This window comes from Zonotrichia albicollis, chromosome 1, assembly GCF_047830755.1.
Source record: "Zonotrichia albicollis isolate bZonAlb1 chromosome 1, bZonAlb1.hap1, whole genome shotgun sequence".
Lineage (NCBI taxonomy): Eukaryota > Metazoa > Chordata > Aves > Passeriformes > Passerellidae > Zonotrichia > Zonotrichia albicollis.
Window position 1 is genome coordinate 15,235,441 of NC_133819.1, and position 22,720 is coordinate 15,258,160.

Genomic DNA, 22,720 nt, shown 5'->3' on the forward strand with positions numbered 1-22,720 from the left:
AAATGGTTGCAGGGCAGAAGGAAAGCTATGCAGGCAGAAATGAAAATGTGAAATGCACTAGGATACAGAGGAGAACCACACAGCTTATTATAGAAATGCCAAATGCCTGAAAAACATTTCAAACCATAAGCAAATATTTACTCGAAGATTCTATTCAATGTCCTAATTAACTGAGTAAAAACAATATTATCTTCAGTGCTTATTGAAAGAATAGACACAACGCTCATTTTCAATTCAAATTTTACTCCCAATTGCACAAAGGTTGAAAAGATTTTTTCAAATTTTGAAAACCAGCATAATAATTTTGGTTTCATATATAAAACAGGGAAACCCAAAGAATACAGAGTTGTGTGACTGACAGGTTCCAACATTCAGCATTAAAGTTTTGCCCAACTTTATCTCGTACATTGATTATTTTCTACATTATCTGCATCTCAAATTATAACTCTGTACAATACCCACAGATATCAAAGGTTAAAATATTTTGAGAAAATACTATGTTATGGGAGGTTCCAATGCTAGTACAGATTACAGTACAAATTAATGACAAGTCAGAGCATTGCTAAGAGTTTATTCAGAAGCTTTTCCTTTCGGTTCTTATATCACAAAAGACATGTTTAATGTTTACAACAGGATTAGAAATTGAGATGTTTTTATTTCTACTATTATAAAAGTAACATAGGAGACTGTTCTAAGCCATCTTCAAAATGCAGACCAATCTTTTTTTTTGTATATAAACTGTACACAAAAAACAAGGCACTATACATTTTTGGATAATAAAGTATAAAGGTTGATTCGCATAGTTTCTCAAGAAATCCATGCTATAAATACAAATGCTTTGTTCAGTTTAGCACCTGAAGCAGCACTGAGAACAATTCATTAACTATTGCAAAGAGAAACTTTTCAGAATGCAAAGAAGATACATATTGGTGGTATAGCTAATTCAGTACAAGCAACTGCCATCAGCTACTTTTCTGTAGTTTTGACATGGAAGTCTTGAAAGTGAATACATATTGCATTGTTAAATACTTGTTCTATGTGTTTATATAAATATAAATTCTTTGTAATCCACAAACTAACAAAATAACACTTTACAAAGAGAACTTCTTTAAAAACAAAAATGGCAAGTATTGGATATAGCCAAAGGACACCTGCAGCAGTAGCTCAAGAAACTACTGTTTAAGTGCATAGGAGAACGGAGCTCAAAAACATTATCTTTAAGAGTCAAAATTGAATTCCATTTTCAAAGAGTTCTCTTGGCCTTTTATTATAATATTACACACCTCCAGATAGGTAGTCACTAATAACTTCGGATTATTTTTATTTGTTCTGTAAATGTAGGGTACAATTCTTCTAAAGGACATAGAAAGTGAGAGTGGACATCCCTTTAGTGCTCACTTCCATAAACACAGCTTAGAAAAGTCCTTTTGCCTTCTTCAGGTTAACTTGCTTCCAAGATGGCAGTGCATTGTACTCCTCTCTTGTCATCTCTAATGCAACCTGCATTTAAAATGAAAGGATGTACTATTAGCAAAAACAACTGATGAGTAGCACAACCAGCAAATTACCCTCTTGCATGGTTAGGCATAGATGCACAGAGTAACAGTGCACCTATTCTCTCCTTACCTCAAAGTCCTCATCTGAAAGGTAAATTTCAAGCTTCAGTGGATCAACTCCCTCAGGCAGAGGCCTAGCTAAGAGATCTGCTAATGGATACACTGTTTTACACAGCTTGGCCAGCACATCCTCTACAAGTATTATCTGATTAGAAACCTCAGCGTCCTGAAAGGAGAAAACAGAGAACAGGATCACAATGCTGAAAGCATCAGCTGTGCCCATGGCCATGCGCAGATGGCATGGGATAACCTGCCCTGCCTGAGCACAAACCTGTATGTCCAGGTGTGCACAGAGGCCAACAGAGCTGCCCTACAACAATTTCACAGCTAAAACCAGGTCTGCACTTAGCAGAAGGACATCCTGTTCTCCCAGAATCTCAGTTTAAGGCTGAAATCTGTTTTTAGTCATGAAGCCAGCTTTTCTACTAAGGATGTCTGCAGAAGACTTACAAAACAGAAAATGTCATTTGTGTTGAGATGCCCTTTGACTGAAAGATTTAAAGCAGCCACATGTAATTTGGCTGTGACTCTGAATCCCAGATGAAGAAGTCAGTAACAAAGCCCTTGCAGACAGCTGATCCTTTGAAAGGTGCTTTGTTCCCCTGCACTTTGGATCTGGCGAACAGACCAGAACTGCACATTGCTGCATGACTGAAGCAGCTATTCTGTTAAGCTCAAACTCCAGCACATCTCTTTTTAAGAGATGATTCAGGTAACACTTTCCTTCTGTTTTTAACAAAAAAAGAATAATATGAGAAGTTACATGAAAAATCAAAAAGCAATGCCTCTGATATACACATTCCCAGTCAGAATTTAGCTGTGGTGAACTGTGCTTTCTAAGTTTATCCTCTGGATCTTGGGGCTTGACAGCGGAAACAACCAGTGTAACTGACAACACAAGGCACAATTACTAGCAATAGGATACAGATTATGCAATGACAAGATTTACCATTTCTGTGATCTCTGCGATGTCTTCCCTGTGCTCCCAACTTGGGAACATATTAGTGAATGTCAGAGGTTCTAGGCCAGCATGAATTAGATAGGATTTGGGGGGCTTCTTTACATTTTTTCCTAAAAACAGTCAAAATACAAAGAAAAGGAGGGAGAAATTACAAAAGGTACAGTATTTTGCAATCTCACCCACTATTTAAAGCTACCTCCTATGGGTATTTAATTTTTCCTGAAAAGCTGAAGTAGCTTAAGGCAGAAAGAATAAATTTTCCAGGATTTATTTTTAATTAATATGGGACCTTTTAACATGTTTTTCAGTATTTTTACTGTATCTGACTGCAAAGATTAAAACATATATGCTGAAAATCCCCAACAGCTACTTCAAACCCAAAGCCTTTCTTATCTTACAAAAGCAGACTTAGAATAGAGTAAGCAGAGTGTGATGGTCTGATATTAGCCAGATTCAGGTAAATGAAACCTTCTGGTATGCTCAGCAGAAGTGTCCTGCCAAGTTAAGCTTGGAGGCTTAGTGAGAATGTTTAAACTGTTAACTTGTGATTCTGAGGTGTAACACAACAAATAAAGCCTTTCCAGTGAGAGCAGAGTCAGTAGAGTATCTTGGCAATTTGGGAACAACACTGTTACTAAACAAATGGTTTGCTAAGAAAGAGTGGGGAATGTTCAATCTTCAAATGAACTATGTTTATTGATAACACTGAGGAAGCACCTTTCAGTTGAGGACAGAGGGCATGGACAGGTGTGGCACACTCAGAGCAGGCACAGCAGTCTGTTACCTTTGCAGTACCGCAGCACCGTCTCCATGGCGCATTTCCTGTCCGTAGCCCACCTGATTCGAGCTGAGCCAGTGATTTTGTTCTCCACAGGCCACCAGCCTTGCCACAGGTACACTTCATGGTGATTGTCAACAAGGAAGAGGGCTACACAGTCAGAAAATAAAAAATCCATCATTAGCCACTTACTAGTTTTTGTAATCCCCTGAAGAACCCCAGCCTTTTACGCTTGTCAGCATCACAACAGGATCACTTCACATCTTATCAATTTATTTGTTAATTATCCAGCTAAACTTCAAATGGACTTTGATTCTCTGATATAAACAACATATTTTTACAGCAAGCTTCTGGCATACATACATACACTTGATTATTTCTCAGCATCTTCATCATGGAAAAATTACTGTTACTGCTTAGTACTGTGTAAGCATCACATGCACACATTTTCCTGTGTTATGTCAGGTTAGAAGTGCTTACAATTACTGAGAAACTGCCTGATGCAGGATACAATAATCTGTTTTCTTGTTACTTAAGTATTTTAAAGCACATACCTGGCTGTGGGGCAGTGTAAAGATCCTCTTGCAAGAATGGCATGGAATTGATGACAGCAGGGTCTCTTGAAGGGTAAACGTACTCAGTGGCTGAGAATTCTCCTGATGAACTACTGAGGCTGAACAGGCGGGGCGTGAAATTAAACTTTCCAGGATCTTTAAAGAACAAAAATTAAGAAGAGTCACAACAAAAAATGTTAGACTTAATTGTAAAAGCGAACAATACACTTTAAAAATTACTGTTAATTTTCTGGGTTTTGAAAAATCAGGAAAGACAACCAGATGTCTTGAGGGACTAGCAACAGCTGTAAAAAGTCGAGCTGAGGGGCTGGCTGCCATCAGTCTGAATCTGATCCTGGTTAGTTACTATCAGCCATTTCATAACCTGCTGTTCTGCAGCTTAAATGAAGCAAGCCCATCGCAGAGTTAGCTGACAAATTTTCCACTTGGCAAATCAATTCCCCTGCTACCTTTGTTGGCAGTTTCAAAGCAAAGGCTGGACAGGAATGTGAGGAGAACTGCCTCTTAAATTCCTTCAGAAGAGAAGCAAAATATATTTGTAACAGTGTTAACTATTGCTCTGTGCTGCCTGAATACAGAGGGGCAGTGGAAGCGGGGGAGAACAAAATGAAACACTTGGTTTTTCCAGTACTTTCCTTCTAGAACAGTATTACTTAACTCAGTAAGATTTTTGGAAGCATTTCTCTACTCAACTACCAAAAAATTCTTCAAAAACTTTACATTAAATCTGACAACACTGTAGACTAGTAGAGTAAAATGTGAGTGCCAAGTCCAGGAAGGCAGATCTACCTTGCAACATGCAGTCATAGGCCTTCCGATCTCTCCTCCCCAAGGCGTCCCAGAATCCCAAGGGCTCTGACCCTTCATCACATTCATGAATCGTCACCTTGCTGCTGCTGTGCAGCCCTGCCTCCAGTGGACACCTATAAAACACAAAGAGAGAGTGGACTCATGTTGCTCCTGCCCCAAACACAGCTAACACACAAACCTGCTGGCCACTCGCATTAGTGGGCTCCAAAAGTACCTTACAGGCTTGTTGCACACTTCAGGCCAACACAAGCACTTTGAAAAATAATCCAAAAACAAGACAGGGAATTTCAACAGCTATTCTTGCAGCATTTGGATCCCATTCCCAGAGTGAAGGAGATGCTCACAGGAGTTCTCAGCAGGCATTGTCACTGCCTGCTTTTGTAAGGGCTGCTGTCCTGCTTGCATGCTTTCCCAAGTTAATTTCCCCTTCCTTACGCACAAGACTGGATGCTAATCCTCCTATTGAATGTGCTTTGATTTGCTATTCAGTTGTTTAGCATCTCACTCCAAATGGAAAACGACTTTGTTTTAACTGTAATTAGTACGGTAGGAAGAATGTAGGTGCCTGTAAGAGTGACGGGGGTCAGTACGATCCCTGGAAGGGTTCAAGGCCAGGTTGCATGGGGCTTTGAGCAATCTGGTGTAGTGGAAGGTATCTCTGCCTGTGGTAGGGAGACTGGAGTTAGATGATCTTTAAGGTCCCTTCCAACCGTTCAATGAGTTTATTAATAAATGCATTTGACCTCCAGTCAAATGAAAGCAATTACAGGATATGAGTTTTCTCCACCCTACCAAACCAACCAACCTTCACTCCTCCTCCTGACGAAGCGTGCACATGCTGCATTTGTACTTAGAGGACAGCTTTATTTATTTCAAATTTTCTTTGAGTAAGACTACTTCAAGTAAAATGTAGTCTATATAATCATCTACAAAATATAGATCAGACACTCACTGTTCTTTTATTTTATTGGCTGCTGTTCTTCCTACATCCTTGGTGTGAGCCTGTGCTTTGCAGCCATGCCACAGGTAGATGAGAGCTTTGTTGATATTGAGGACAATCATGGATGTCCTGGAACGCAGGCTGCTGCAGTGACACGCTACTTCAAGTAAGTTTCCTTCACTGGGAACTTCTCCTCGCACGCAATAAAGCCTCCAATCACCTGGAGCAGACAGGAACAGAGCATCACTATTATAAAATCACATGGGACTGAAAATTAAAAACCTCTGCTCTGGAACAGTTGTTCTCATACTGGATGAATTTCACCTCCTGCATGCCTATGTTGTGACAGAATGAACTAGCTAAACACCAGGTTTAGCTAACATTACTTCAGAAACCCTGGGCAGAAGAGATGCCTTCTAAAACCTTGCTACAAGAGCACAAGTTCTGAGACCTGAAGAGCTTAACAGAGCAGAAGAGTCAAGTTCTGCTGTTTCATATGGTGAAGAAGGGAAACAAACACAGTATTCCTCCTATTCAGCTCCCCTTTCCCTCTGCACCTTAGGAACATAAGTTCAAGTGAAAACATCTCCAAGCTACACTTCCATTGAAATTCTCCTATCTCAACTACTGCATTCAAGGAATATGTTACAAAAAGCAATGACTGGGTAATAAAAGCTTAGAGCTTTCTTTGGAGCAGAAGAACTGCTCATAAAAACACTCTTCTTCCCCAGACTGTGTAGAAAAGGACTTTAAAGCAAATGGGCACTTGGCTTAAGTAAAATCAAACTAAAAAAAATTATATGTGCATCAATACAATCAAGTCAGCATGCTCTAGGGTGGCAAAATCCATTCTCTGCTCAAAGAAGAAAAAGGCTACCTTGAAACAAAGCATTGCAAAGCTGTCTCAAGAGTTTCATGGCATTCGTTTTTCTTTTCTACAGAGTAGGGTAGTTGAGGCTGAATACAAAGCTCTCTACAACAGCTAAAAAAGGATTTTGGGGCAGAAAATCTTAACTAACAATAATTTACTTTGTGCATTTTCTTCTTCCTCTTCCCTTCTTCCAGCATGCACAATCATCCCTCCTTGGAAACACTGCAAGAAGCACGGTGGTTCTTTCCCTTGAAGGACTTGTACCTGGAAATTGAATGCACCACTCTTCATTAAAAAAATAAAAGAAGTATACAGACTCAGGAAAACTGGCCTCTATGGATTATTAAAAATTATATAGTTATGGCCACCCACAAAGATGGCTTTCCTTCTACTTTACAACTGCTGACTATTGTTTAAATTACCATATATCAGCACGCAATGGGTTCCATATGTGGCCTGCATATTAAAAGAAACTCTAGCTGGAATCCAACAATTGAGTTTCAGAGGATAATGGAAGACCAAATGAACTGTAATTTAAATTGGTTTAAACTAACCTTTTTTGAATTTTATGAATATTTACAGAACCTGTCCACCTTGACCGATGTTCACTGAAACCATTATGGAGATAACATAGGAACTGAAGTAGGTTCAACATTTGCTATAAAACTGGTTTCTATGATAACATGTATGTTATTTGTTCACTAAACATTGCATGAAGAGTATGAAAGTGATATAGCCAATTCCTAAATCAGCTATGTTGCAGAGACTCTCACACTCTTGATCAAGGGCTCTTATATTTCTCCTCTATGATCTCCTGTCTTGCTGGTCATTTCTATGCTGCTGTTAAAAAACTAATTAAAGCAGGACCAAGGCAAAGAAACTAACTTTAAACCATCCATCTTGTATGCTGGTAACAGTGAAGCCACAGGAAAGCCCAAGTCTGTCTAAAGACAAAGCAAATTAGCCTGTCCTCTCAGTTTCACCTTCATTTCCTAGAATCTCTGCCAACAATGCAATTAATATGTAATTACAGAGTAAGCAAATTCAGAATTTCCAAAGTATTGTTTTGCCTTGGCCTGCAAAAAGTGCTTCTCCTTGGCACTAGGAAGAGAGTCCTGCTATCTGAACATGCACTTGAAAGGATGGCATGAATCTGTGCAACTGTGCTTCATCTATTCCTGCAGGGAAGGGAGAAAAGACCTTCTCCTTCAGCCTTTTTCAGAAAGATCCTTAGAAGCAGCATTTGGGAATGACAGTCCATAAAGGAGCTTATGTGTCTCTGGCAATTGGAATAATGTCAAAAGTAATTTTGAGGTCTGTATTTGTAATGGCAAGAACATGTTTACAGAAAGGGAGGAGGCAAAGAAGATAATTCCTGTTTACTGTTCATGGCTATCCAGACAGGCAGATCTTACCAGGTCTGCCATCTAGGAAGCTCACCTGTGCTCCTCTCTCTTCATCAAGTTCCACTGTCATGAGAGCTGATGTTCCTTTCTCACTCACTGTGGAGTGCCTTCCTTGCCAAAAGAAATACACACATTTCTCTTTTCCAACAGCCCGTACTTGTTGCTCTCCTTTTTGTCTGCTTCCAACTGTGAAACAGAGAGCACATGCTGAAGAAAATATTCTGGCTATAGGTTTAAACAGCACATGGTTTCATCTCATCTGCCAGCTCAGCACTATCCCATCCAGAACAGGAAAGAAAAAAATGTGCAATTGGAGGAACATTAAGTCTCCAAGCCAGAGTGTCCCCATGCAGAGCTGGCATTGTCTCCTCAGGTGGATGCAAGCCCACGGGCAGAGATGCCTGTCTTGGCTGGAGAAAGAGATGTAGAAAGACCTGTTACTATCTGGAGAAAAATAACTGACAGCATTTGAGCCAATTTGCATGTGAAATGGCCTGTCCAGTAATGTTAGCAGAAGAGTGCATTATGGCTGATTTTCCACATTACACACTGTTCTTTGGCAGCAGGAGAGGAGCTGCTTTTTTTTTTTCTCCTTAAGAGTTGGCATTTACTTGTTACGATAAGCAAATAATGTTTACAGCAAGTGAAATTCACAACACAACCACTTACAGAATATTGCAGTCTTTACAGTGAATAGAGAATAAACAGTTAGAATGAAATCAAAGATTTAAAAAAACCCAAGAGTTTTAAAACAGATTTGAAACAAAAACGTTAAAACATCTGCCTTGATTCCAGCAGTGCTGAGCAGCATCCAAGTGAAACACTTAGGAGAAAGCATCCTGTTTTTTTCAAGTTAAGAATACTCAAAACACAACTTACTTTAAAATTTATGGGTTTCATTCTTATCTGTACATTCAGCCCATAAAAGTACTGCCTCCTACATAAAAATTTATTCTGTTTTGGAGTGATGGAATATGTTTTCATCCATTTGGATTAGAAGTCTGTTTACAGTTCAGTACTAATGTTACCCACTTCTCCCAAGACTTACAAGCTTTCGTATTTTTCTTGGATTTGCCAGTATCTGATCTCAATGATCCTGACTAAGACCTACCTAAATTTTTTTGGCTAAAAGCCTGAAGCTGTATAACTGTTATGTGCTTTCAACTGACTTTAATAAACTCTATTTGGAACAATCAGTTTTAGACTATTTGTTTTTAACTTACCACAAAAACCACCTATTCTTAGTTTAGTGCCAGAAGGGAGAGTTCCAGTGGGCTTATTGAGCTGACTGGTTCTCAGGCTTTGCCTGCTGCTCTCAGGCTCTTTGTCAGAACACTGCTGAGCCTCAAACCCAGATCAAAGGGTTTCCAGCAACACCAGAAGGGATAGCAAGGGCGATGAGCTGGCAAGGGCTTTTCCTGTCATTGTTATATTGATCTCCATAACCAGCAAAGGTTTTTCTTGTTGCTAAGCCTATCTCTTTTGTGAGACATTCAGATGACTGCCATTAGTCCAGTTGCCTAACTATTTTGGTGTTAAGCTGTGGGCTTAATGAACTGTCCTGTGAACATGTACACCTCCAATGGTGGGTAAAAGCAGAGATGGAAGCATTACATCAAAAATGTACCAAAAATAACTACAACATCTTTATTTTCTACTGCTTTCTTTTAAACAAAATACAAAACTTTACATTTTAATGACCTAGAAAGGCGAAATTAGCATCCCTAACCTTTCAAACTGCCTCACATCCATGGAAATCTAGGTCTGGATGTCACCACTAACAGCAGAGTTTTAGCTGCATTTCTGCATGTTTCGGCAGGATGAAATGGAATTGTTCACTAACCTGTAGTGCTCACCATGTACTTCCACTTCACCACGTATGTGTCTCCCTCATGGAACTGCCCTATGCTCTGCTTAGGCAGTCTACTATAATCGAATTCCAGGATATGCCAGACATCCACAGAGGCAGTGATAATTTCAAACTGCCTCCCATCTTCTCCTTCTACCAGTCCATAACCCCGGCCAATATTCATTCCGTCCAAGACCGTGCCCACAGTTGTTTGAGGCACAGCTACCATTAGCATGACATCATATGGTTTAGAGTCAGATCTGGATTCTTCCTGTCAGAAAACACAGAGAAGGGATTTCTTTGAGCACAGCATTTTTTGATCCTTGCCACACAGTTCCAGTCAAACATTTTGACTCCTGCATATTTCAGTACTTTAGTATCTTGTCATTTGAAGGCCTGTCAGAGCCACCTCAGCAGTATACATTGAGCTGCCTGGCTCAGATATCAATAACAACAACAACAACAACAACAAAACCAACAACAATAATATGTTATATATAATATATAAACAACACATAAGATATAGTTACACTGTAATTTATAAATAACAATAATATAAAAGAACTCTGTGGGTTCACTGTAGGAGGTGATGTTCTGACCCCTAGGTCAAAGCCCACAAGATAAAAAAATGTGCTCTTGATACTTGAGCACAAGCTTCCCTGGCTGCTATCCCAACTAAGTCATCTAGTTTGAAATACCTAGCATGCTTATTATATGCACCTTCTGGTGAAGGGATTCATTAGAATTCTTCTCATTGAGTTTCTTCAGTTCTGTCCAATCAAGAAATTTTTCTTTGAACAGTATTGTCTCGTTATGTTCTGTGAGTCTGCCAAATACAGCCCAGTCTGGGCGTCCTTGTCCCTTTCTGTGCAAGGGAAGAAAAGATAGAGAATCAAATTAAACACTGTGAAAAGAGGGCAGGAAAACTATGTATCTGCAATGAGACTAATTTGAGTTACAATACCTGGGTATGAGGGGATTGCATTCTCCGGGGTCCAGAGGATTTATATCACAATTGGAGTAGTCAAAGGTGCCATTCCACAAGTGTTTTGCCAGCTGGAATGCCACTTTTCTTTGTGCTAAAGTAACTTCTTTTCCATGCCATACATATACTTCACTGCCAAAATCAAACACCAGCACCTAAAATCAAAACCAAACAACAAAAAAAATCAACCTACTATTAGGTTAGGTGATACCCTGATCCTCCAGTTTTCTTGTGCTGAACAGAAAATCCTCCAAATACGAGTTTCTGTATAGACAGTAACAAAGAGCACTGCAATGCAAGTAAGGCCAGTGGTCTGCATTGTGATGTCCAGTTTTTGAGGATGACTGGAAGCAAGGAGGGGGAATGCTGTGATGGGTATCATTATGTAGCTGAAGTCACTAGCAGCTTAGAGAGCTCTTACTGCTAAAAGTCTGGTTCTGTTGCATGCCTGATAGCTGTCCAGTTTCAGCAGCTTTCTCTGACATTTCAGACCTATGCCTTGTCCTACAGCCAGGGAGGGCTGACAGAACACACAATATAGGCAAAAAGGCAGTGACTTCAATACTTTCAAGAAAATGCATCACGTCCTCATTTTAGAAACCTGCTCTCATTCTGACTTAGATGAGTGAAATGGTTGTTGAAAGAGGAAAGGTCAGCTAGGGATAGAAATAAAAGTAGGTTTTATTTTGTTTTGTTTTTCCAAAGGGCTACTTATTTTGCACTTTATGACTGTGGGGTAAGCCACTGTTGACAAAAAAGATTTACACTTCCTAAAATGGTATTTTACTATGAAGATAATGTGAACTAATGTCTTGAGACCTTGCAGCACACTGTGGACAGCAAAGTATGCAGAAGCCTTTCAGAAACACAGAGGATCCAGCTTCAGCGATCCTCTCCACAAGCATTTGCAGTTACTGCAAGTCATTACCAGCTGCATGTTCCTGTGGTTCCACTTACCACAGGAGCAGTTAGTGGCACAATACCTCTTTTGGTTGCAGCAGGGTACATTTTGGCACCTTGCCCCAGTAGTCATCCTCAGGAATGAGTTTATCCTCTACAAGGCGGTAAATGCAATTTGTTTCTATTATTGCGGCTTCGTACATTTCGTCTTCTTCAGGACTTCCAGCAGCTTAAGGGAAAGATTGTCAAAAACAACAAAACAAAAAATTAACCTCCAAATATCTTTACTAAAGAGAAACAACTCTACTATTTTATTGTGGTAGAGTATCAGATACTGTAACTATAACAATGCTTACACTGGTAATTTGTCTGTCCACCAAGGAGTTTCCAGAAGTCTTTGGCTGCGTGGGTATGGGTATTTATTCCTTCTTCTATAGTCTGTATATAAGAAGCTCTACAGCCAAGTTCCCTCTTTGTCTGAATTAAAGTTGCAAGTTCTGAAGCCTAAGAGATTAACAGTTATCTGAACAGGATTGCTTAAGTCTTTGGAATACTTGTGCAATATTCTTGCTCAGTGAGAAGGCAAATGAGATATAATACAGCAAATAGCAGAAGAAATTGTTATTATTTATTGCACTAAATAAACAGACACTAGAAAAAAATTTTACATAAATGCATTCATTCTTTCATTTGCCTTAAAGCAAGACTAATCTTAGTGGACATGGGAATGAAAAGGACATCCTGCAATTCAGACTAATTTTTTTTTTTTTAGTTTAGTCTGTATCCTGAGGATATCCTTTTTTCTCTTGCAGCTTCACAAACTACACACTCCTTCACAAATGCCAGCTTTCATTCAGTGCATGACCTAAAACATATTTTCAGGAATCCTGGATATCTCCCTATCACAGACTATCAGTTACATGCCACTTTTTGAGAGAAGCGGCACTAAGGCTCAATTTTATCAGAGACACATATTGCAAAGGTCCTAAAAATAAATAATAAATAAAACCTCACAAGAGTACTGACCTTTGCTTTTTCTATGACATTTGCAAACTCTCCTACCCACAAGAAACATAAATGCGGAGTTAACAACAGGAAACAGTCTCCGCTGTTCAGTGATGAGGCTCTTGGTTCAACTAATCTTGTTTGAACATGTCTTCTTCCTAAAGAGAAAACAAAGCTAATTATATTCCTTCAACTACTACTATCAAATGCCACGACCTAATTTGTTTTGAATGAAACACAAACAATCCCATCACATTTAGCAAAATATGTGGAAACAGACTGTTTAAGAATAATTAAAAGACTACTACTGTGGAAAAAAAGTTTACTCACAGGAAACAAAATAAATGTTGTCTCCTATCAACTAATATTTCTATTATTTCCTGTTCTTGCTTTAACAACTCTGTGTCCTTCTGGAAAGAAATGAATTAAGTAAATGGCAGACAGCAGCAAAATTCCAGAACCTTTTACATTTGCTTAAGTGAAGTCATAGCACAATTTCTGTAGGCAGTAAAAAGTTTTAAGAATTTAGGATTTTAAGAATTTTGCTTTCCAAAACCTAGCTATTTCCAGAATAAGATATGTTATTATGAACTATAAGGGGAAGTGGAGGAAGAACACTGTCACATCATTTCCAAATTATATTGAGCACTGGAAGAATGGGACAGTTAAAAAACTTCCACAGGGGATAGCCCGAATTTATAATGAAATATTCTGAAATATTGTTTTCTCTTTGGGAAACACACGCCAGTGGACCAATGCAAACCTATTTGTAAGGTTTAATTTTTTTACACAATTACCACTTATTTTTCAGGTTTTGGGATCCTGAAGATTTAGAACAAGCTAAGCATCTAAATGTGGTAGCAACTCCCACATGCTACATTCAGCCTCTTATTTATGGAAAGTAAAAGCAGTTCCAGCATACCTTTAATTTGCAGGAGCATTAGCTTCTTGTATGGCACAGCACTGTTGTTAGAGTTCTGCTCTGTTAGATTAACACTCCGCAGGCTAATGTTGCTGAAGTTTTCTTTGCTTGCCAGGCCAGCAAGTGCTACTTCTGAGAAATTTGAATTTGTAGACACTTGTACATGAAAAGAAATTGGAGGAAAGACAGACAGATATAAAAATAAAAAAAAATTATAATAAAGAATTAGTTGTTGCATTAAGAAAATAATTTCTGACCATTATTTCCAGTTTTTCTTCTTCTCCATAGCAGCAGTAAAGGCAGATTAACCACTACCCCAAAGATTTGTGGGTTTAGGACTATCTTAATTTCTAGATATCCAAGAGTACACTGTCAGTGTCAGAATTGGCATGAATACCAGCTTTACTAGGAACTGTCCTACCCAATGTCTTGTGAAGTACTGTGCAGATCTTCAATGCCTTTTAAGTGATTAATAATAAAAGACAGCACAGAGACGAAGCTAATTAGCTGTAATTCCCTTAAAATTCGGCTGAGACAGTGTGATGCAACACTCATTTACATTTCAAAGTCTTAGCCATGTTTTACTGTAAACTTACGGTCAGATTCTTGTCTACTTTTGTTTATTGCTCAACCAAAGACAAGACACTTTTTGAATTTATAACTCAGGGAAATCCTTCTCATGAGATGGCAACAAAGTATTACATATATAGTTAGTGTTTTCATCAATACAATCAATAGTTAAAGATGATCTTTCTTTACTCAAGTGTAGTAAGGATAACTTGTACCCCAAAATGTAAGAGTGGCTGGACAAATCTTTGAATGAATTTTACAACAAAGTCTTTGTTGTCCGTCTGGTTGTCAGGAAAAAGCAAATTCACAAGTAAAACACCTTGTAAGCCCTGCCACAAAGCACTAATCCTGTATGGAAATTAATCAGAAGGAGTCAAGAAGGCTAATTCCACTTTCTGAGAGAAAATTAAGACCCAAAATTGAGGCCAGTGTATCTGAACAAAAATTCATCTACTCTTGCCAGCTCTCACCCCAGCATGACGAGGCTGGATCTGCTTTCCTTGACCTCCTCACCCTGCACACCCTGCAGGCATTGTGGCTCTCTCCCTCTCTCTGCCCAAGGTGATTGTTCTAAAAATAAATAATTAAATCTGTGCACAGGAGGTGGCTATAGGTAGCTTTCCATGAGGAAATCACACCTGCCCTTCTCTCCAGGCCTCCTAGACAGTCTACATTTCACCTTATACCTCAATCCATTTATTGCCACTCAGAGAATACATTCCATTCCTTCAGTTCCATTTTTTGCATTGGGATTTTTTTTATAATTACAAAGGCAAGATGGTTTCTTGTAAAAATCATCCTGCTGGCTTACTTTTTTCCACTTTCATTCTCTTTGACTCCATGAAGGCAACATTCAGTCTTTGTTCAGTATACTCATGCAGAATATCTTGTCTTGCTGCAAGCATTTTCAGGGGGTTTCTGGAGGACTGGACTCTGCGTGTGGGCCTAACTGCACGTTTGTGCTCTGCTACAGAAGATGTCAACCTGAAAAACAAGCAGTGTTTATAATCATCAGGTAATTTTTCTAGTCAGAATCATCTAATGACAATAAATCAGGATCAATTCCTCAATTCAGGCAGGAGCATTATTTCAGAAGAAATGAACGTGCCCAATAAGAACGACTTAGAGCTGAACACTGCCCTTGTCTCAGCATTCAAAACAATGGGGGAAAAGAAATTCTTACTTTGGTGCATAAGGATCAAAGATGGCATCGAAGTCCTCATTAAAATCCAAAGGCACTGAGGAGGAAGGGAAATCCACATGGCGATAAAATTTGGAAAATGTTTCATCATCATCCAGCTTCATCACCTCTTTCACAGATCTTCCTGTAACTGTCAGCACTGTCTCTTGCATCCCAGCAACTGTAAGAAAAAAACACCTTACCCAGTAAATAACCATACTAGAGTTTCTAAGTCTAGAAAAGGTAAACATGGCTTGTTTGGTAGTTGCCTGGGTAATTTTTTTTTCAGTGTGGTGGTGATATTTTGGTTTTTGTTGGGGTTTTTTTGTGTTAGTTTTTTTTAATTGATGGTAGAAAAGTGTGTTGATAAAGAATATTAAAACAGTGAACTGTAACTCATATGTAATAACTATTATACAAAATGGTAGGGAAATAAGGCTAAATGAAAACTTGGACATTATAAATGAGTTGCTATAGTATGATGATGTAAGCATTTTAGGGTTTTGTATATTCCATCTTGCGTCCAACTGTGTAATTCCTGCCTTTGAAAAGATCTAGAATCACAAGGGGAAAAGTCACTACTTCAGACAAGTGAGTGTGGCACAGTCATTATCCTATGCTAGTGCCTCCTGTACTGAAATGTGAATACATTTGTTTATGGTATCTGTTACACTACAAATTACATAGAGATGTAATAAAGATTTTTGTCTTACAAATGGAGGACAGACATATGAGATGGAAACACCAGACAACTCTAGAGAGCTTCATAAACAGCCAACAGGCTGTGAGGGAAGCTGATGAGCTGCTACAGAGAGTCAATTTTCAAAAAAGCAGGAAAGTGAATGAATTGTGCTTGGGAGCAGCTTAGTATCCTATTTTGATTTTAATAGGACTCAACTACATTTAAAGATGTTTCATTCTGTATGGCAATGTCCTGGGTTGACTATATGATGCTTTTATCCCCAATCGTCTCATTCTGTTTATGTTGAATAATAATAAGTTTTGTACCTTTAAGAGTGTTACAGAGAGTGAAGAGGGAGAGAGAAGAAGCGCGCAGTTTTGTTTCTCAGACACTGCACTCCTCCACATTCCTGCTCCTGACTGTGTTGTCTGCGGACAGACAGCGGGACAGAGAGCTCTTCTTTTGCTTTTTAGTTAGTGTTAGCTAGCTGAGGCAAAGAAGTTCCCTGGACTGTTTTTTCCCTTTTCTTTGGACCTCTTGGAACTGCTCTGGACTGAACACCCAGGAGAGCACCGGCAGCTGCAGCTGTGGCCTCTCGGGCCAGGCCTGGCCTGCGACAATTCCAGCACTGAGAGACTGATCAGAGACTGAGTGAGCTGCTGCTTGAACCCGGGGTTTTTCTCAGTTTGTCATCTCTTTTAGAGTGGCAAGGGGTCTCATTGTTTTGATACTGTTTTGGTCTTATTGTTTAATAAACAGGGGGTTTTTTTCCACCTTTCTCCAAGGAGGTATTTTTCTTTCCTCCCGGACCAGTTGGGGGGGAGGGGCCGATTGGATCTGCTTTTCCCACCGGAGCCAAGCCGGAACCATGGCTTGTCCTGGAGCCTTTGGCAGAAGGTGCCTGGGGAGACTCGGGGTCGACCACTGGGATTTTGGAGTCGAAGCTACAGAGGGTCTGAAGCCAACTATACTCCAACAGAGAAAGAAATCCTGGCTGCCTATGAAGGAGTCCAGGCTGCTTCGGAGGTAATAGGCACTGAAGCACAACTCCTCCTGGCACCCCGACTACCCGTGCTGGGGTGGATGTTCAAAGGCAAGGTTCCTTCCACTCACCATGCCACCAGTGCTACATGGAGCAAGTGGATTGCTCTCATCACTCAGCGCGCCCATATAGGTAAACTGAATCGCCCTGGGATTTTGGAGGTCATTACAAATTGGCCCGAAGGTGAAAACTTTGGTCTCTCTGATGAAGGGGAACAAGAAGAGACACGAGCTGAAGAAGCTCCACCATACAACCAACTGCCAGCAGAAGATACACAATACGCTCTCTTTACTGATGGGTCGTGCCGCATTGTGGGAATGAACCGGAAGTGGAAAGCAGCTGTATGGAGCCCCACACGGCAGGTGGCAGAGGCCACTGAAGGAGAAGGTGGATCAAGCCAACTTGCTGAACTCAAAGCTGTTCAACTGGCCCTGGACATTGCTGAGAGAGAGAAGTGGCCAAAGCTCTACCTTTATACTGATTCATGGATGGTAGCCAATGCTCTGTGGGGATGGCTGGAGAGGTGGAAAAAGGCTAACTGGCAACGTAGAGGAAAGCCAATTTGGGCTGCTGAAGAGTGGAAAGACATTGCTACCAGGGTAGGGAAGCTGCCTGTGAAGGTCCGCCATGTAGATGCCCATGTACCCAAGAGTAGAGCTAATGAGGAGCACCAAAACAATGATCAGGTAGACCAAGCCGCAAAGATAGGGGTGTCCAAAATAGACCTAGATTGGGAACATAAAGGAGAGTTATTCTTAGCTCGATGGGCCCATGATGCCTCAGGCCACCAGGGCAGAGATGCCACCTATAAGTGGGCACGAGACCGAGGGGTGGATCTAACCATGGACAGTATCTCTCAGGTTATCCATGACTGTGAGACGTGTGCTGCCATCAAGCAGGCCAAGCGACTGAAGCCCCTCTGGTACGGTGGGCGGTGGTCCAAGTACAAGTATGGGGAGGCCTGGCAGATTGACTACATCACACTGCCCCAGACACGCCAGGGCAAGCGCTACGTGCTGACCATGGTGGAGGCCACCACTGGATGGCTGGAAACCTACCCTGTGCCTCATGCTACAGCCCGGAACACCATCCTGGGCCTGGAAAAGCAAGTTCTGTGGAGACATGGCACCCCTGAGAGGATTGAGTCAGACAATGGGACTCATTTCAAGAACAGCCTTGTCAACACCTGGGCTAGGGAACATGGCATTGAGTGGGTGTACCATATCCCCTACCATGCACCAGCTGCAGGCAAAGTGGAGAGGTACAATGGACTGTTAAAAACCACATTGAAAGCATTAGGTGGGGGATCTTTCAAGAACTGGGATCAGCATCTGGCAAAGGCCACCTGGTTAGTTAACACCCGAGGCTCTACTAACCGAGTCGGCCCTGCCCAATCTGAGCCTTTGCAGAGAGTAGATGGAGACAAAGTCCCAGTGGTACATGTCAGAGGTTTGTTAGGGAAGACTGTGTGGATCAATTCTGCCTCGAGTACAGACAAACCCATTCGTGGGGTTGTCTTTGCTCAGGGACCAGGTTGCACGTGGTGGATAATGCAAAAAGATGGAAGAACACGATGTGTACCTCAGGGAGACCTGATTGTTGGATAAAACCTGTATAAATATCACTGTTTCCTGAATGTTATTACCATTGTCTGTGTATAGTTGTATAATGGATGTATCATGTATGTACTTGTAGAGTTAGAATTTATATTAGTTTTAGTAGTAAGCAGACGATATGGGGATAAGGGGTGGAATGTCCTGGGTTGACTATATGATGCTTTTATCCCCAATCGTCTCATTCTGTTTATGTTGAATAATAATAAGTTTTGTACCTTTAAGAGTGTTACAGAGAGTGAAGAGGGAGAGAGAAGAAGCGCGCAGTTTTGTTTCTCAGACACTGCACTCCTCCACATTCCTGCTCCTGACTGTGTTGTCTGCGGACAGACAGCGGGACAGAGAGCTCTTCTTTTGCTTTTTAGTTAGTGTTAGCTAGCTGAGGCAAAGAAGTTCCCTGGACTGTTTTTTCCCTTTTCTTTGGACCTCTTGGAACTGCTCTGGACTGAACACCCAGGAGAGCACCGGCAGCTGCAGCTGTGGCCTCTCGGGCCAGGCCTGGCCTGCGACAATTCCAGCACTGAGAGACTGATCAGAGACTGAGTGAGCTGCTGCTTGAACCCGGGGTTTTTCTCAGTTTGTCATCTCTTTTAGAGTGGCAAGGGGTCTCATTGTTTTGATACTGTTTTGGTCTTATTGTTTAATAAACAGGGGGTTTTTTTCCACCTTTCTCCAAGGAGGTATTTTTCTTTCCTCCCGGACCAGTTGGGGGGGAGGGGCCGATTGGATCTGCTTTTCCCACCGGAGCTCCTTTGGGGAGATTCTTCCCCAAATTTGCTCTAAACTTGGACAGGCAATATGGTTCAGACTGGCTGTGTGCTCTTAGGAAATTCTGCCGTACGGAAAGATGTGTACATCCCTGTTTCCAGAGAATTAAGAAAGTTATTTAGGCATCTGTGATTTATTCTACTGTACACTTGTAATACAATTGTGAAAAGTTTTTCTTAAAATTTAGCAAAGACTGAATCACAAAAACAAAATTACCAGTAACTGCAGTCTGAGCAAAGAAATATTCAGTTTCTGCTACCAGATATTTTAACTAAGGGGCACTTTAATCAATTTACTAAAGTCAGAAGGTGGATATGCTCCCACCCTTCATAACTCTACCAACCTTTGTTATTCAGCCTTCCCAAGAATGACTCCAACTTGTCAAGCTTCATATCTGATTCCAACTGCATGTCAGGCCTGGCTTCAATTTCTAAGCAAACCAGAAAGTAAAACCTGTTAATTGACAGGAAGTAAATAAGCCTGAACATATTTCAGCCATTTTTCTTCCTTACCTTCCAAGGGCTTTGTAACTGGGGTGGTAGACTTCTGCCGGAAAGGGGACGCTGTTGGTGTCAGTGCACTTGGGGAAGCCAGGCCTGCCCAGGGACACAGAGCACAGGAAATGCAGCCATGAGTCAGCCTGTGCTTGCAACAGGGACGACAGAGAAGCTATTTGGGGAAAGCAGATGAGCCTGGCTACTTCCTACAGGCCAGCACACTTCCCCAGCCATTGTATTGGAGATGGCAGAGGGCCCTGCCTGCTCCTTTATTCAACAGTAGCCTCAGAAACCACCCCATTGACAAGAACAAAGCTCCATTTCCCAGTGTCTCTTTGCAAGCTAACACAAGATACAGGCTGTCTCTGGAATATATTAATTTTGCTCCTTTTCAAGGTAGCAGCAGTTCATTTGGTCTACATTTTGGGCTCCAGCTGTACTACAAGCTACATTTCATAAACATTGAAGTGTTCTGAAAAAAAAAGATAAGTTTAGCAGGGAAGTCACCATGATCTTGCTAGGCACCTTCACCTCTACCACCCTCTTAGTCCCTTTTTTAAATTTAAGCACTCTATGAATACGCATAACAGGATATATCTAACTTGTGAATGCTGTCCTTGGATTTCACAGTAATTCTTGGTCCCTGTTGAGTTTTTAAGTATACATGGAAATTGAAGCAGAAATGGAAGTTAGAATCTCCACCATATCAAGCACTATGTTCTCCTTTTGTTGTACTCTCCTCCATCCTTTTCAGTAACTATCATAAAGCAATTCATTCTGGACCCAGTGGGTAAAATAAAGATAGATTTTTTAGTTTTAGTTGTCATGTGAATCTACACTGCTCTAGTAAGAGAACTGCACTCTATAGCAGTGGAGGGTTTTATTAGGTAGAAAAGCATACTGAGGCAAACAATTGCACCTATTAACTTTTGCTGCCTAGACTTTCAGTAAATGGAGAAACAGACATTTATACTGTTCTCTATTATCTATTTTCCACTTAGCCATAGCTTACTAATTATTGAGCCATGTAAGCTTAAGCCTTTAGTTATTTTGATCAGATTAAACCAATACTGTGCTGGGAGAACATATACTAAACATGTTTCTATTATCTTTACTGCATGTTGTAGCAATGTAATTGTCATAATTGTTAAATTCCAAGTTAAATTTGGAATATTACTAGGTAGTTTTTCCAAAAGCAATTTTTTTCCTCTGTTACCTAAGAGACTCAAAATTCCAGCAGATTTTAAGTCAGTGGGTTAAGCCTTCCTCAAGACACACTCAAGAGGACATAGCTCTTAAGCAGCTCTACCAGCACATAATCCACAAGACCACACTGAGAACTGCTTAGGAGAGGATCACCTTCCAATTAGGACGGGATAATTTTCAGCCATAAGAAGCAATTAAAATACAGCATCTGTGCACATGCATATAACAAAGATGTTATTTTGCATTGTTTTCTCATAATCTCTTAAATTAAAAACTCAATGATAATTTATTCTTTCAGGATATAAATCAGTACACATCTAACTTGGGCTACTTTTATTGATTTCACTGTCATTGTATTACCTTACTTCTTCAAAAGAATCATCACAGCACCTAAAGAGATCCTTGCAAGATAATTTTTTTATTAGGAAGGGCAAATGCTCTTCTATTCCTTCTTTTCCTTTCCAAAGACCAAACTATTTGCAAAAAAAAAAAAAAAACCAAAAAAAACCCAAAAAACAACAAACCCAAAACTCAAAGAGCAGGTCTTCTCTGAACTCTAAACAATTTTTTTTTAGTGATCCTCCAAAAAGGGTTACTCTTTAAATAGTGACCAACTGTCATTTCTAGCAGCAAAATGTAAGCAGCAGCTAAAATATGTTACTAACAGAGGTAATTCCTAATACCATTTATCTGTTTGTCTGCCAACAGATTGTGGCTTGGATTGCAAGCATTTACTCCTGTTTCAGTATTGCCCTTGCCCTACAGTGAATTTTTTTTCACAGCTGTAATTTAATTCAAGGTCCATTGTTGTTGTGTTTAATATCCAAGTCCTTGTAACAACCCAAAACCTAGTAGTCATTAAGCACAAAAGATCAGTTTAGGTGCCTTCTGCCCAAAGCTATCATCTTCCCAGGCATGCTGTGTGAACAGCTGCACTCCTACCATGGGCAGCCTTCAGAGACTCCTGTCCACTTCAGAAGAATGATTAGATCTGGAAACAGTAACTGAATTCAAGAGATCCCAAAAAAAGTCAACATTGCTCCCTTGTCATTTCTACTCTGTGGTTTTATGCAGAACCAGGGAATCTTCAGCCAAACATAACACTTCAAGCTGTTGTCCAAGACAGCCTCCATAAAAACAATACTTGTTTGTTAAATATTCCCAGTGATCCTAGGAGTGGGGGAAATGCCAGCAACAGAAACAGCTCGATTTCACAACTATTCTCTAGACAGTGCAGCTGGGTTTTCAAAGGAAGTAAAAAAGAATAATCTAACTATGTCCTGTGGGTTGTATTAGAAGGAAAACCAAAACATATATCCCTGTTGTAGTGGTAGATTTCCACCAGCCAGACAGAGCCCAGTGATAAGTGGATGGCAGTGCAACAGTGCAGAATAAAATGGATCAATACCACACCCACAAGAAACTACAGTGAACAGCCTCATGACACAATTATTCAGCTGAAGATAAACAGCCTTCCTCTTGCTAAATACAGATGCTGTTTCTGCATTGCTTTAGTTTGACTTTATTTTGACTAGACAGACAAG

The 22,720-nt window shown here is 40.3% G+C and overlaps 1 protein-coding gene across 22 annotated transcripts in view; it reads right to left on the reverse strand.

Annotated features, from left to right (window-relative positions):
• Nucleotides 1-223: 223 nt before the first annotated feature.
• SVIL (supervillin) overlaps nucleotides 224-22,720 on the reverse strand; it is a 145,572-nt gene continuing 123,075 nt past the window's right edge. For 21 of the 22 annotated variants that reach the window (XM_074532021.1, XM_074532086.1, XM_074531932.1 and 18 more), the window contains 20 exons: nucleotides 19,986-20,069; nucleotides 19,817-19,903; nucleotides 15,372-15,549; nucleotides 15,000-15,172; nucleotides 13,619-13,774; nucleotides 12,718-12,854; nucleotides 12,048-12,195; nucleotides 11,775-11,920; nucleotides 10,771-10,946; nucleotides 10,527-10,671; nucleotides 9,801-10,077; nucleotides 7,992-8,143; nucleotides 6,710-6,815; nucleotides 5,693-5,900; nucleotides 4,720-4,853; nucleotides 3,910-4,065; nucleotides 3,362-3,505; nucleotides 2,566-2,687; nucleotides 1,627-1,782; nucleotides 224-1,500 (listed from right to left, as the gene is read on the reverse strand). In XM_074532021.1, the coding sequence (XP_074388122.1) occupies nucleotides 1,414-1,500; nucleotides 1,627-1,782; nucleotides 2,566-2,687; nucleotides 3,362-3,505; nucleotides 3,910-4,065; nucleotides 4,720-4,853; nucleotides 5,693-5,900; nucleotides 6,710-6,815; nucleotides 7,992-8,143; nucleotides 9,801-10,077; nucleotides 10,527-10,671; nucleotides 10,771-10,946; nucleotides 11,775-11,920; nucleotides 12,048-12,195; nucleotides 12,718-12,854; nucleotides 13,619-13,774; nucleotides 15,000-15,172; nucleotides 15,372-15,549; nucleotides 19,817-19,903; nucleotides 19,986-20,069 (2,972 nt within the window). In that variant the 3' untranslated portion in view covers nucleotides 224-1,413. Of the gene's footprint in view, nucleotides 1,501-1,626; nucleotides 1,783-2,565; nucleotides 2,688-3,361; nucleotides 3,506-3,909; nucleotides 4,066-4,719; nucleotides 4,854-5,692; nucleotides 5,901-6,709; nucleotides 6,816-7,991; nucleotides 8,144-8,170; nucleotides 8,368-9,800; nucleotides 10,078-10,526; nucleotides 10,672-10,770; nucleotides 10,947-11,774; nucleotides 11,921-12,047; nucleotides 12,196-12,717; nucleotides 12,855-13,618; nucleotides 13,775-14,999; nucleotides 15,173-15,371; nucleotides 15,550-19,816; nucleotides 19,904-19,985; nucleotides 20,070-22,720 lie in introns of those variants that run through there. The other variant, XM_074532379.1, reaches the window with a different exon arrangement.